Source organism: Stegostoma tigrinum, chromosome 4 (genome assembly GCF_030684315.1).
Source record: "Stegostoma tigrinum isolate sSteTig4 chromosome 4, sSteTig4.hap1, whole genome shotgun sequence".
Taxonomy (NCBI): domain Eukaryota; kingdom Metazoa; phylum Chordata; class Chondrichthyes; order Orectolobiformes; family Stegostomatidae; genus Stegostoma; species Stegostoma tigrinum.
Genome location: NC_081357.1, coordinates 110679794 through 110695415, shown reverse-complemented (window position 1 = coordinate 110695415; position 15622 = coordinate 110679794). Strand labels below are relative to the sequence as shown.

At 40.3% G+C, this 15622-nt stretch overlaps 1 protein-coding gene across 23 annotated transcripts in view; it reads left to right on the top strand.

Moving 5' to 3' along the window:
• The window catches only part of LOC125452749 (myelin transcription factor 1-like protein), a 402372-nt gene that overhangs the window by 216018 nt on the left and 170732 nt on the right, over window positions 1-15622 (top strand). For all 23 annotated transcript variants that reach the window (XM_059645600.1, XM_048531537.2, XM_048531532.2 and 20 more), the window contains 2 exons: window positions 8409-8499; window positions 10139-10246. In XM_059645600.1, coding sequence (XP_059501583.1) covers window positions 8409-8499; window positions 10139-10246 — 199 coding nt within the window. The remainder of the gene's footprint in view (window positions 1-8408; window positions 8500-10138; window positions 10247-15622) is intronic.

Here is a 15622-nt window from a genome sequence, read left to right as displayed (position 1 = left end):
GAGCGATGGTGACTGAAATGACATTTCTCTTTGGCTGATCACTACTATTCACCTATCCTGTTTGGTCAGCCACATCCCACTAAAGAGAATTACAGAAGTGATACCTTCTTTATGGTAGACTGAGTGGAAACCATGGCACAAACACAGAAGAAACAGGTGCAGGAGTAAACCAAATGGTCCCTTAAGTCTGCCCACACATTCAATATTGTGTACTATGATTGTGATTAATCTTCGACTTCAACTTCATTTGTCCATTTGTCGCCTATATCCTCTTAATTTCCTGATGAAAACCAGTCATCTGTCTATTTTTTGTCCTAATGCTAAAATTCCGGACACGTTCATTCAGCTTCTCTGAGCATTCATCTTCATCCTTTGCTTCTTCCAGTTTTGGAAATTGCACTAGGAAGCAACAAGCATTCTCTGCTTTTAAATAATGTTTCCAATGTCTGCTCTGGTTACTATTGAACTATGATGGTACTGTGACGGTGTCTGTTTTTTTCCTGAATCTATCAAAGTTAAATGACACCTGGTGATGCAGGAGATCTTCTGATGGTAATGCATATGTCAAATACAAGAAAACTTCAGGTAGTAAAAATAAAAAGCAAAAGAATTGTAAATCAGAAACAAAAAAAAAACAGAAATTGCTGGAAAAGCTTAGCAGGTCTAGCAGCATCTGTGGAGAGAAATCAGAGTTAACATTTTGGGTCCAGTGACCCTCCTCAAAACTTCAAATACTCCTTTGATCTCAACTGCGAGCCACTTTCTCCACTTCTGAAGCTCATGCAATGGGAATGGAACTCTATAAGGAGGAGATCAGGAACATTTTTCATATGCCGTACTTTGAGACTTGTAGTAAGCAGCAATTTTGTTTTCTACCTTGTTTATGTACTCATTCACAGATGTGAGCATCACTGACAAGATCAACAATTATTGCCCATCAATAATTGCCTTTAAGAAGGTAGCAGTGAGCCACCTCCTTGAACCCCTGCAGTGCATATGGTGTAGGTACAACCACTGAGCTGTGAGGAAGGAAGTCCTCGGACTTTGACTAAGTTATATTGAAGGAATGGCAATACAGTTCCAAGTCAGGATGGTATATGGAACTTGGAGATGGTGGTGTTACCACCCATCTGCTGTCCTTGTTCTTCTCTGTGGTAGTGGTTGTGAACGTGGAAAATGCTTTTGTAGGAGCCTTTGCAAGATATTACAGTGCATCTGGCAGATGGTACGTAGTGTGCATTTCTGGTGGACACAGTGAATGTTTAAGGTACCAAGTGAGATACCATTCAAATAGGCTGCTTTGTTCTCGAATCTGTCAAGTCTTTTGATGCTGCATTCCTCCAAGCAAGCAGAAGGTATGCCATTGTCCCTGGCTAGTGCCTTAGAGTTGGTGAGTAGCTTTGGGATGTCAGGAACTGAGCTAATCATTGCCTGATATTTCTGTGGCAAGACTGTTACTTGCCACTATCAATCCAAGCCTGAATCTCATTCAGATTTTGCTGCATACATACAGACACAGTCTACTTCAGTCTCTGAGGAGACGCAAAGGCTACTAAACATTGTCCAATCATGAACAAGTAACTCTGTTTCTGAACTCATGTTGATGGAGGTCAAGACGATGGTCTCATGATTGTCCCCTGAGAAATTCCTATCGAAGTGGCTCGGCATGGTGGCTCAGTGGTTAGCACTGTCGCTGCACAGCGCCAGGGACCTGGGTTCAATTCCACTCCTCGGCGACTGTGTGGAGTTTGCACATTTTCCCCGTGTCTGCGTGGGTTTCCTCTGGGTGCTTTGGTAAGTGGCTTTGGGCTGAGATGATTGGCCAACAACACCATAACCATCTTCCAATGTGCTAGGACTCCAACCACTGCAGAGGTATCTTCCTATTTCCCATTGTCTCCATTTGATCGTGTGTTCCATTATATCAGGCTTGATCATATGGTGCCTGGATGTAAAGGATGGTCATTCTCTCCTTGTTTTCACGTTGGGACGAAGGTTGCAGTGAGGTGCTGAGTGCCCATAGCAAAGCCTAAACTGTGTATCCGTAAGGTGGTTACTACTGGTTAAATACCAGATAATGCTTTCATTGACACTTTCCATTGTTTTGCCGAAGTCAAGAGTAGGCTAATATGGCTGATTGAATTTATTCTGCTTTAGATGGATAGATGTGGTTGTCCATTCATTTATTTTCTAAATATAATGGAGACCCAAAGAGGTGACATCAGATTAGGTTGGACCATAGGTTTTAAACTAAGCCAGGCAAAAAAATTCCTTTCAGTGATAATTTCAGTGATAACCAATGTGAGGAGAAAGTGAAGTTATTTTTCTATGTTAGCAGGGGACATTTCAATCCTGAAGATGACACCACTTTAAAGACGTCTTCTTTGCACCTAAATCACAAGACATGTTTTGGTGCTGCTTTCTGTCACAGATCAGCATCAGTGAATACCAACATTCAAATGATTTTGACTGATCGGTTTGATAAGTATTTGAGATGAGTCACAATGTAGCCAATTAGAACTGGCCGGCTCAAAAACCATCTCAGGAAAGAAATTCACGCTTTGGATTATTTTGCTCATCAATTTTTAATACAATTCAAATATATTATAGATGGCATTACCCAATAGCTGAGCATTGTAACTTTGATAACTGCAGACCTTTATGATTTGCAATGCGCCTATATTTGATTGTGTGTTTTGTTTGGATTTACGCACACAGTAAACTTCCATTGCTAGTCAAGTCTGTGTAAAATTGTCAACTTGATATCCCAAAAAAGGACTTGCAAACCCTGCCTTCTGGCTGATTAACCATGCATCATATTATGTGCCATTAGAGGAAACCTATGGCCTTAACTGCTCTCAAAACAATGTTCCAATTCTAGTTATAGATAAATTATTCTTATTCTTTTAAAGTAATTTAGTATTTTCATTGATTGATGATAATATTTCAGTTAGCCACCATCTCTTGTAAATCATAAGAAGGGTCTATGTCTTGAATTGCATTTGGGCAATCTTTAAATTAACATTGAAAAGAATGGCTAATACATTGGCAACAAAATAAAATAAAACCTTTTGGATAAAATTATCAGTCATTTACTGAATTCTGTAAGTTTTTTATTTGGTTAATTTAATGTGCTCTAATATTTCAAGTATGTAGTGTACTACCATCTTCTCAAGAGCAACTAGGGATGAGCAATAAGTTCTGGCCCAGGGAGTGACGCCCATGTCCCACAAATGAATAAAAATTGTTCCTCTTCGTTTTCTTATTTCCTCTTCAAAACTTATTTTTCTTACCACCTCTACATCATCTGCAAATTTAGCAAACATACTTTTGGTTCCCTCATCCATGTTACAAATTGTGAAATGCTACTCCCTATGGTACACTGCACGCCACAATTTGTCATACTTACTCTATGTTTCCAGTTAGCCAGTCAATTTTCTAGCTATGTCAGTATGTTACTCCTCTGCTGTGAAGTTCTATTTTCTGAAATTACCTTTGATTACTTCTGCCACAGACAGCTGTTGAGGTAAAAACTTTTGAGTGTTTCAAGATAGAGTTAGACATAGTTCTTAGGACTAAAGGGATCATAGAGAATGGAAAGAAAATAGAAACAGGACATTGTGTTGGATGATCATTCACAATGACACAGTAGGTTGAAAGAGCAAAATGGCCTACTTTCCATGTTTCTATCATATGACATCTTCTATATGCCTCTGGAAATCTAAGTTCAGTTATTCTATCAGTTCCCCTTTATCGTCAGCACTTGTAACTTATGCAGAGATAGCAAGAACTGCAGATGCTGGAGTCAGAGATAACACAATTTGGAGTTGGGGGAACATAGCAGGCCAAGCAGAATCAGAAGAGCAAAAAAGTTGAACGTCAACTTTCCTGCTCCTCTCATATTGCCTGGCCTGCTGTGTTCCACCAGCTCTACACTGTGTTATATCTAGTTGTAACTTACGTCTTGTTTTAAAGTCTTTAATAATAGCTCCTAAAATCTTCCATGTGAGATGTTAAGTTAACCAGGGTCTAATTTCCAGCTTTCAGTTACACAACATTTTGAATAAAGGAGTTACATTCACTATTTTCTAAACTAATAAGTTTTCCCTCATGTAAGCTATCTATGTTCATCTGATTTTTCTGGTCCGTACTGAGGTTAAACTCTCCCATAATTATTGCCGTCCATTTCTGACAAGTTACTTTTATTTCTTCCTTTCCCTTACATCCTACCATGACCTTCCTGTTCTGTCTTCCCCTCCCACATCAACTTTTTGTTTTCATCATTTTTCACTTCGATCCAAAATGTTTCTGCAACCTGGTTCACTGAACTCAGGGTATTCCGTTTTATTGAGCTAACACAGTTATTATTACTCAAGGTGCACCTACACCTTTTCCTGTACTTCCAGTACATCCTGTACTTCTGAAGTATCATGTGTTCTTCAATGCGCTTCATCTGTTACCTTGGAATCAAGTCTAAGAAATGATAGTGGCTATCAGATCATCCTGATGTATTTCAATTTTTGCTATCAGTTGGACATGCACTTGGACAGCAATGAATTGTGGGGAATGTAGGTTAGGTTATTTTATGTTTGGATTAGGATTATTCCACAGCACAACATCGTGGGTCGAAGGGCCTGTACTGTGCTGTACTTTTCTATGTTCTATGTTCATTTGTTTTATTTCAAATGCTGTATGAGTTCAGATACAGAGCCTTTGATTATTTATATAACCTTTAGCTTTATTTGTTGATTTAGTCTCAGATTTGTACTCTCTAATCCTTCTTGTCATGGTCTGGTGATCATTTTCCATGCTAATAGCTTTCTCTCTTGCCTTTTCTCAATTCTTTGATTTACCACACTTTACCAATGCAATTCCTTGCCCCCACTATTTAGTTTGGCATCATCTCTACCACCCCAGTTCTATGACTAACCAGAATACTAATCTCACATGATTTAGATGATAACCTCCAAATGATAGGTCTTCCTCAATGCTTGACCCAGTGCCCTATTTCACTCACAAAAGGTGCTTGGTATGCTTGCCTTTACTGGTCATTGAGTGTAGGAATAGGGAGGTCATATTGTGGCTGTACAAGACATTGGCGAGGCCACTATTGGAATACTGTGTGCAGTTCTGGTCTCCCTGCTATTGGAAAGAAGTTGTGAAACTTGATAAAGTACAGAAAAGATTTACAAGGATGTTGCCAAGGTTGGAGGTTTAAATAGGTGGGTAATTTTCCATGGAGCTGAGGGGTGACCTTATAAAGCTTTATAACATCATGAGGGGCATAGATCGGGTGAATTGCTAAGATCTTTTCCCCAGGGTAGGTGAGTCCAGAGCCAGTGGGCATAGGTTTAAGGTGAGAGGGGAACAATTTAAAAGGGGCTTGGAGGGCAACGTTTTCACACAGAGGGTGGTGGTATGGAATGAACTAACAGAGTCGGGGTGGAGGCTGGTACAGTTACAATATTTAAAAGGTATCTGGATGGGTATATGAATGGGAAAGGTTTACAGGGATATGGGCCAAATGCTGGCAACTAGGACTAGATTAATTGGTTGGCATGGATAAATTGGACTGAAGGGTCTTCCACTGCTGTACTTTTCAATGACTTGATGATGCTCACCAATCTTTGTGCCATGCATTCATCTCTCCAATCTTATTTTTATTTTACTTGTGGCTTAGGTAATAATGCGGAGATTATGACTCTTGAAGTTCTGCTTTTTTAAAATTTAGTCATATCTATTCATGTAACATTACTAGTCACCTATTTACTGAAGCAGGAAGCAGCAGTCTATGTTCCCCAATTTGCATTTGATAGTTAAATATAAGCTCCAGTCTGTTCTCTCCCATTCTAAACCAACCCACTTTTGGGGAAAACCAGCCAGAAATCTGAATTATTACAGTAGAGAGGAAGGCTATTGTGTCCATATCGCTATCCAGTGACCACTAAATACATTTCTTTTTCAGTTCTCAGGCGCGATTACATGACTCTGGACCTCTTACAACAATCAAATCACCTATGTTTCAAATTAAAAGAACAATTAACAAGCATTATGCATCAGGAGCTCGGCAACAATAACAAAAATACGGGAGGGGGGAATGAGGGAGGGAAATAAATTTAAATTGGGTAAATAGAAACCTTAATTTTTTTAAAATCCAGAAGTACTCTTACACAAAACTGAATATAAATCACGTGTAGTTTTCAATTGAGTAATTCAAATGCAAAGCTCCTGCAATGGCAACTGAAACTCTCAAAGGACAGGAGAGGTAGGGAGAAAGGGAGGGGGTTAACTCAAAATAGATTTGGAAGAGGATAAATAAGAGCCCTTTGTTCATATCCAGAAGTGCAGTTACATGCAACTGAGCATTTCTTTCTCCGATTTAACAAATCACCCATAATATCTTTTCTCCATCTATTAACCACCTCCAGTTAAGCACCCATGTTCCAATTAAATAACTTCCACGCAAAGTCCATTGAATGTAACGTAAACCATCAAAGGTGAGGGAAAGATAAGAAGAGGGGCTGGGGGCTCAATCAAAATGGAAAAGGAATAATGGGATAAAGATGAGCCCTCAAATGATGCTCTAATGAGCATCAGCTACTACGTGTTATCATTGGATTATGTGCTGGTTCATTCTTAAAGAGGCTATTGTTTATAACATTTGCAACACATTGTCTCCCTACAGAAACTCTTTCCTAGTTATATCTATAGCTATAAGATCAGAAAACCATAAAACATAGGAGCAGAAGTAGGCTATTCAGACCATCGAGTAAGCTCACCCATTCAATGAAAACATGGCTGATCCTCCATTCCACTTTTCAGCCTTTTCAACACAGTCCTTGATTTCCTTAATGATTACAAATGTAATTCAGCCTTGAATGTACTTATTCACCCAACTTTGAAAGTTCATTGTAGTGAAGAATTCCACAGATTGACTACCCTTTGAGAGAAGAACATCCTCCACATCAAAATCTAACTAGATCACTGACGGAAACATCAGCTTTTGTGCTCCTGAGACGCTGCTTGGCCTGCTGTGTTCATCCAGCTTCACACTTTATTATCTTGGATCACATCTGTTGGCTTCTCCTCCAGCCACTGCAAGTTCTTCTCTCGCCTAGAGCAGATGTCCTGAACCATGGCGCCAGGCATGAATAATGTAGAGAGATCATGCTTTTGTGGCGATTTAGTTATGAATGTTGTCCTAAGCTTGAAAGTTGACCCAAGAGGTCCTAGGATTGGTTTGTGATCTGCATAAGAATTGACGGATTACAGTTGGAATACTACAGTGTTCACTAACAGTTGGCATGACATTCAGTGTCTGCAATCAGTAATGAGAAAATGAAACTTATGTGTGCTGCTGCAAGGCATCCATCCTCATTGAACTGTATCTGGCATCAATAGCAAAGTCAGAAGAGATGAGGAAAAGAGCATGCAAAAGAATAGATAGAATTTGCTCTTCAGTTGCCTAATCATCTCCTGGAACTTTGATGAACCTGTTATATCGTTTCTCCAGGGATTTCTGCTGAGGCAATGGTGAAAGTTTTAGGAAAATTCATTCATAAATACCAGAGACTTTATTTTATCTGATCTTCTTTATCATTCAAATAAAAAGGCACCCTCCATGTGTCTAGCCAACTGAATGTTCAGCAATCTCTTACCATCATTCAAAAATTTTTGGAGTCATTTTATTTTTGCTGTGTAGTGCAAATACTTGTTTGCCCTGCAATAGAGCTAATGGTTCCCAATAGAGGCATTCAATTAACATGATGAGGGAGTGTCACTCTGCTATGACAGTGACATCAGAAACGTTTGGAATATCTTTAAGTGCATTGCTTCTTTTTATATTCCCTGTTGATAAGCTGGGTTTATCCAAAACTTGTGTATGAATTTAAAGAATAAAAAAGGTAATCATACATAGCTTTAAGGCATTGCCTGTCTATAAGATGCTTATTTGTAGCCACATTAATGATGATATTGACCACAATTCCTTCTAATTTGACCCCACTTTTATTTTAATGTAGTTTTATTTTATTTTGATGTAATTACTTTACTTCACCTTTTCTTAAGTAACAATTTGAACTTTACATTTTGTTTCTTATATGTGCATTATCGCTCCATTATGAATTATCTGCAGTGTGACATCAAGAAAATTGCTTCAGTTCAAACTAACTTAATCTGGAAAACTATCTTTGATGATAAATAATTTCAGATAACTGTCATCCTGAATGTCTCAGCTTGATGCTGTTATTTTAAATGAAATATTTATTGGAAATGTAAATATGGTCTTTCCTCTATTGTGATCATATATAATCAAATTGAGTTGGTGATCTGAACTTATTCCCTTTCTTGCCTGTTTGTCCTTCTCTATTCATTCTCTACTAATAGCTTCCACTCTTTTTTCCGTCAAGTTCTTGCCATGCATGAAAATGTGCTTAAGTGTCCTACACCAGGCTGCACTGGGCGAGGCCATGTAAATAGCAACAGGAATTCTCATCGAAGGTAAGTCAAGATTCCACTGTACTGTCATTATCAGTTGGAATATCCTGGGTGGGCGATATTCTTAGATTCAAAAATTAGCTTCTTGACATTTTTTGCCCCTCTCAATACGTGGAGCACCAATAATCATTTATCTAAATAGTACAAACATGTGCTTAGCCATGATAACAAAGTGTGGAGCTGGATGAACACAGCAGGCCAAGCAGCATCTCAGGAGCACAAAAGCTGACGTTTCGGGCCGAGATTTTCTGATGAAGGGTCTAGGCCCGAAACGTCAGCTTTTGTGCTCCTGAGATGCTGCTCGGCCTGCTGTGTTCATCCAGCTCCACACTTTCTTATCTTGGATTGTCCAGCATCTGCAGTTCCCATTATCTCCGATGAGTCTCGCCATGTTTAGTTTGTTTTAGTTAGACAATGGACATTTCCAGGAATCTCAGGGTAGTACCTTGTCACTTTTAATATTTTCTAACCGAGCTATATTTTCACCCCCTTGAAATTAGTACTTAAATCAGCTGTTTCTATACATTATCTGAACAGCAATACAGACTACATTGCTTATTCTGAGTGGAAATAAATATTCCATCCTTCACCAGAGGGAGATTAATTGAGAAATTTCAAACAAGCCCAGAATTTTTGCCAAGGTTTGCAACTAATCACCACGATTGTTTTAAAAATAGAATGAGAATGGATTAGTTTCCCTGAAGAAGTTCACTTTTTTCATTCATTCATGGGATGCAGGTGTCACTGGCTGAGTCAGCTTTTATTGTCCATCTCTAGATGCCCTGAAGAAGGTGGTTATGATCTGCCTTCTTGGATCGCTGCATTCCATGTTTTACAGTTCATGCTGTCATGGAATCTAATAAAAATTCCACAATGTTGATTCATTCTCACCTTTCTAACACTGAAGCCTAGTCTATCAGGTCCAACATATTCTTTTCCTTCGTCCTTCGGCCCATCCATCAGGCCAACCTACAGCTGAAAACTATTTCAACAAGCACAGCATTTAATGCATGGACATGGAATGAAAAGTAGCAAGTTATATTTTCCATTAACATAATGAGCACTACTTTTCTGAATAGTATCTGCAGCAATTTATTTAGCAAATAACTAAAATCACCACTAGCTCAGTCGTGCAAGCATACTTTATCAAATCTTACCATTTCATTTTCACCTCTCTTTCTAAATTGATTAGTTTCTATCTTGACCGTGGTCTTCTATAAACATTATTTTAAAATTTTGAGTGATGGAAAACTATATTTACATGCAAAGTAATATCAGGCTGACATTTCACAACATAAAGTTAAGAACTTCACCACAGACCACAAGAAGCTCTTTATAGCGCAGTGGAAAAGACTGCGCTGTATTAAAATATGAAGCATTTTGGCAAGAAGCAAATTGGTGAGTTATAGAGAAAAGGTTAGAAGTAAATCTGCAAGGTTCCTTTCACTTGCAGTTTTTGTATTTATACAAACTAAAGTGTAAACTTACCATTGTGTTGCATGTCTAATCACCTGTCTTGCATGTTTCCTGATATTTGTTAGAGTTAAGCAATTAACCATATGTTTCCACTTTCCTACTGCTTAGTCTTGTTCTATCATTCCAGTTGATGGGAGAGTTTTTAAATGTTACTCTGTTCCATCAGTCTCTCTGGATGTCCCATTGCTGCTGCAGAAAAGCTGGCTAAAGCTCAAGAAAAGCATCATAACAACGAAGCAACAAAATCCAACCAGGGTTCAGATCGAGTACTGAGGTAAGAGAGATTTATGTGCTGAATTCTGACAGTGTTTTTTGTGTCATGTTTTCATTCAAGCTATATAGTGTAACGTAACAAAGTAAATTTACCTTCCTGTTTTGGGACTTTCTGACTTTTACAGAAAATCATCTTGACACTGATAGATATTACCTTAATTCATGTTATTAACTAGCCAGTTCATCCCAAATGTTTTGTGTTGAACTGATTCAAATTTGGTTCTGTAATATCTGCATCAGGAAGGAATCGCGTGAGTCATTATGAGTATTGCTATTGTTAATATAGCCTTGAAGATTTCTTCTGATTATCATTTCGAGAGCAACTAGAAATATGTTGATAAAGGTGTTTCTGATTTCTCTATGGATGAGAACCAAACAAAATCTTAACAGCCACATTTGTGATGTTGCTACATTTCGAGTATACAGCATTTCTTCCCACCATGTGATTCAATTTCAAAATTATCAGTTATTTCAATCATTGCAGTGTAGAACTGCTTTTCGACCATTGCTTGCAGTGTTCTTTACTATTTTAAATTTTCTAAAGACATTAACGAATTCGAATCTTACCAACCAACCATTAAGGTGGATTGGATGGTATTGCTATTGAATGTTTTGCTGTAGTGTATGGTCACAATCTATCAGGAAAAGAAGAGCTGATAAAGCACTATGTTTATTGTTAGCCACAAAAGACCTGAGATAGTGACAGCAAACTATCTCAGTGAGCTTTCTGCAAACTAATAGCTTAACTGGAAGTAAAGAGTCTGTGGTTATTTCACATTACTGACTGCTGATCATGCCACAGAATTTAAGATGATTTAAGTTCTTTGTTGGTTGTATGCTTTATATTTTAATATGCAAAGAAGAAAGGTGCTTAGAACTGCTATTTCACATTGGATCAGTGTGATATCAAAAGATCAGAAGATCATAGATTCAAAGGGTTCTCTGTAGGCGTGATAGGCCTTGTATCCAGGTCATTTGAAAAGCTATTTTATTCCAATTCATGCAGTTCAAAATCTGATAGCAAATTGTATCCCTCAACCTGTGAAGAGCATTAATTTCATAACTTGGGTGTTTGGGGTTGGGCAGGTGTGGGGAAGGGAATTTTACTTCATTTCAGAAAAAGAATGAGAAAATATTTTTTCCATAAAACTTGACCAAACGTTCTTAATAAGCAGACAACCTCAGCAGTGGAAAGATATTTTTTGGAGCATTTGACCTTTCAATCTATGTCAATGCATGAAAAGTGCATGCAATTCCTATACCCAACCAGACACTCATCTAGGTACTTTTTGAAGAATACTTAATCAAAGCAGCAATAATTGCTTTTGACTGTAATCTCCCCACAGTGAACACCTGAAACGAAGTACTCAATCATGCATATTTTCTACTTTTAAAAACCAGGCTGCCAATTTTGCTGTGTTTTTCTTAAATTTTAGCAAAGTGAGTCAAATTGTTAGTTATATAAATTTTCATGCAGATAAGTTTGTTGTAATGGATTTCATGATATTCACCTGCAAAAGGCTGGCCAAGTCAGGGCCCACTGCCAACACTGCCTGTTTGATTCCTCTTGTGGCTTAACGACCAGTGAGCAAGTCAAATAGTGTCCAAATGCACAGTCCACTTTGGAGACTAGAACATTGATTTCAGAATTAAGTACAACATGCACTTTGTGTTCACAAACATTGTGATGGCCAGGGTTTAAAAATAATTGCCCATAATGTCTGTAATCAATTTCTGATATTTGAAATCACAAATTCAGAATAAATCACAGTTCAACTTCAAAAATTAAATGCATTGTCTGATTGTGTTGCTTTTTTTTGTTAATTCTGGCTTGGTTTGCATCTGTAATGATTTACTTATATATTCAAATGTTGATGCTGTTGATCTCCTGAGAATAAGTCATGCAAAATACAGCTGAGCAATGCGTCTGCGCTTTTCAACAATTTATTGCTCATCTGTTTGTAATGTGCTTAAGCTACATGTGGGATAGTTGCACACACTGACAGCAAACACAGTGTGGTAAGCTGTGTAAGCTCTTGATGATCCATGCTGAGGTGGGTCCTAAATTCCCAGTGTAACCTTTAGTCCTTATTAGTGCTTGCAACAATTGTAGCAATCTTCATGCTGAATGTAAGCACTGCGTATGATTTGCAGCTCCGTTGTTCAAATAATTCTAGCTCAATGGTTGATCCAGTTCTTGCCTACTCTCTTTAGCTTCTCCCATGAATGTTATTGCATCTTTCTCTGATCGAGAGAAAGCAACAAAAGATTCTTCAAAAAGAATTGTTACTCACTTAATTCTCTGCATTTATTTCTTGCTCACATGCAGACTTTGTGTCAGAGCCAGTGGTGTTACTAACAGTAATGCCCCAGGCAGCTGACTGCATTAAGTGCTTATTCCAAGTCAGCGTGGATATTCCTCGTGATTCCCAGTAAAAACACAGGCCTAGATCAGTGCTGTCTTAATAACAGGTAACTTTTATTGGATAAATTGTTTTAATCAATTACCTTTCTTTACAACTGACAAAATTTTATGCTGCTGTGCAAGTAACCTAGGGAGGGAGCCATAACATTTCCTGTCTGGCCGTCCCATTGCCTGTCTATATCCACTTGTTTGTAGTTTTATTTGGAGAAAGCCCACTATACCTTTAATTTGTCCTTAAAAGCTTAAGTCCTAAGGCTGGCAGGAGCACTTCAAAGAAGGAAGCCGGCCAGCTAACCCTGCTCAGTTCTTAAGGTTCCTCTTTCCACACCAGGTAACCACGGGTAATCACTACCCTAAAGTGTGCACACTCCTCCACACCCAGTCTCTCCTTTCAGTCCTCCATCCTCCTCTGGTCAGCACCCATGCTTCCTCTCCTCCCTCCTGGTCAATGATCTCCATCAGCTACCCCATCCACACTTGTTTGGCCGAGATCCTGGGGACTGCTTGTAGTCCAACTCCTGGCCCCTACTGAGACTACAGAAGGTTGCAGGAACAGCACCTCATATTCCGCCTGGGAACCCTGCAGCCTAATGGTATCAATGTGGACTTCACCAGTTTCAAAATCTCCCCTTCCCCAACTGCATCCCTAAACCAGCCCAGTTCGTCCCCTCCCCCCACTGCACCACACAACCAGCCCACTCTTCCCCTCCACCCACTGCATCCCAAAACCAGTCCAACATGTCTCTGAGATAATGGGAACTGCAGATGCTGGAGAATTCCAAGATAATAAAATGTGAGGCTGGATGAACACCGCAGGCCAAGCAGCATCTCAGGAGCACAAAAGCTGACGTTTCGGGCCTAGACCCTTCATCAGAGAGGGGGATGGGGAGAGGGAACTGGAATAAATAGGGAGAGAGGGGGAGGCGGACCGAAGATGGAGAGTAAAGAAGATAGGTGGAGAGAGTATAGGTGGGGAGGTAGGGAGGGGATAGGTCAGTCCAGGGAAGGCGGACAGGTCAAGGAGGTGGGATGAGGTTAGTAGGTAGATGGGGGTGCGGCTTGGGGTGAGAGGAAGGGATGGGTGAGAGGAAGAACCGGTTAGGGAGGCAGAGACAGGTTGGACTGGTTTTGGGATGCAGTGGGTGGGGGGGAAGAGCTGGGCTGGTTGTGTGGTGCAGTGGGGGGAGGGGACGAACTGGGCTGGTTTAGGGATGCATTTGGGGAAGGGGAGATTTTGAAACTGGTGAAGTCCACATTGATACCATTAGGCTGCAGGGTTCCCAGGCGGAATATGAGTTGCTGTTCCTGCAACCTTCGGGTGGCATCATTGTGGCAGTGCAGGAGGCCCATGATGGACATGTCATCTAGAGAATGGGAGGGGGAATGGAAATGGTTTGCGACTGGGAGGTGCAGTTGTTTGTTGCGAATTGAGCGGAGGTGTTCTGCAAAGCGGTCTCCAAGTCTCCGCTTGTTTTCTGCCTCCCTAACCGGTTCTTCCTCTCACCCATCCCTTCCTCCCACCCCAAGCCGCTCCCCCATCTACCTACTAACCTCATCCCACCTCCTTGACCTGTCCGTCTTCCCTGGACTGACCTATCCCCTCCCTACCTCCCCACCTATACTCTCTCCACCTATCTTCTTTTCTCTCCATCTTCGGTCTGCCTCCCCCTCTCTCCCTATTTATTCCAGTTCCCTCACCCCATCCCCCTCTCTGATGAAGGGTCTAGGCCCGAAACGTCAGCTTTTGTGCTCCTGAGATGCTGCTTGGCCTGCTGTGTTCATCCAGCCTCACATTTTGTTGTCTTGGATTCTCCAGCATCTGCAGTTCCCATTATCTCTGAGACTACAGAGCTGCCAGCCAAATGAATAGGCTGACAGCTCTCTGAGGGAGACTTCCTCTTGAGTAAGTGGCAGAAGTCTTTTCTTCAACCAACTAACGCTCCTGGGAACATCAAATATCTGTGGTACTGTGGTGATCGTTCTGCCAACTTTTGTGGAAACCCTGTCATTCAGAAACCCCTGCTTAACGTGTTTCTGCTTGATGTGGTTTGTTCGTTTGATTGGAATTACATGTCTGTAATGCTAAAGCGATCAATATGACTGATTAGATCGATCAGAAATCAGGTAATAGACAACCACCTCATGTTTTCGAAAAGGAGTGATAAAATGCCTTTGTTTTGCTCATGCGATACAATGCCACTGGCTGGGTCATCATTTATTCTGCAACCCTATTTGCCCTGGACAAGGTGGGCATGAGTTGACTTGTTGAATTATTGTAGCCGTTAGGATGTTGGTACACCCACCAGGGCCGTTAGGAAGAGAATTCCAGGATTTTGACCCAGTGACAGTGAAGGAGCGGAGATGTAATTACAAGTTAGGTTGTTGCATGGCTTGGAGAACAACTTGCAGATGGTGGCACTGATTGCTGCCCTTGTTCATCCAGGGGTGAGAGGTTGTGTGTTAAAAAGCTTGGCTGAATTGCTGCACTACATCTTGTAGATGGCTCATGGCTCTGCATTGTGCATTGGTGGTGAAGGGTGTGGATTGCTGAAGTTAGTAGATGGGGTGCCTGTTCTGTCCTGAATGGTGTGGAACTTTTTGAGTGTTGCTGGAGCTGCAATTATCCAGGCACGTGACGTCTACCATCACACTCCTGATTTGTATCTTGTAGATGATGGAGAGGTAAGGCTGGACTTACTTGCTCTTGTAGCCACAGTATTAGTATCTCAAATAAAAGCATGATGCTGGAGATCTGCCAAAAAAAACCAGCAAGTACTAGAGAAAATCAGTGGGTCTGGCAGCGTCTGTAGAGAGAGAGAAGGACGTAATACTCTGAGTCACTCAGTTCAAAACAGTTCAAAAGAAGAGACATGGACTCAAATGTTACCTTTGTATCTTTCTCCACAGATGCTGCCAGATGAGCTGAGTTTCTCCAGCAGTTTCTGTTTTTTT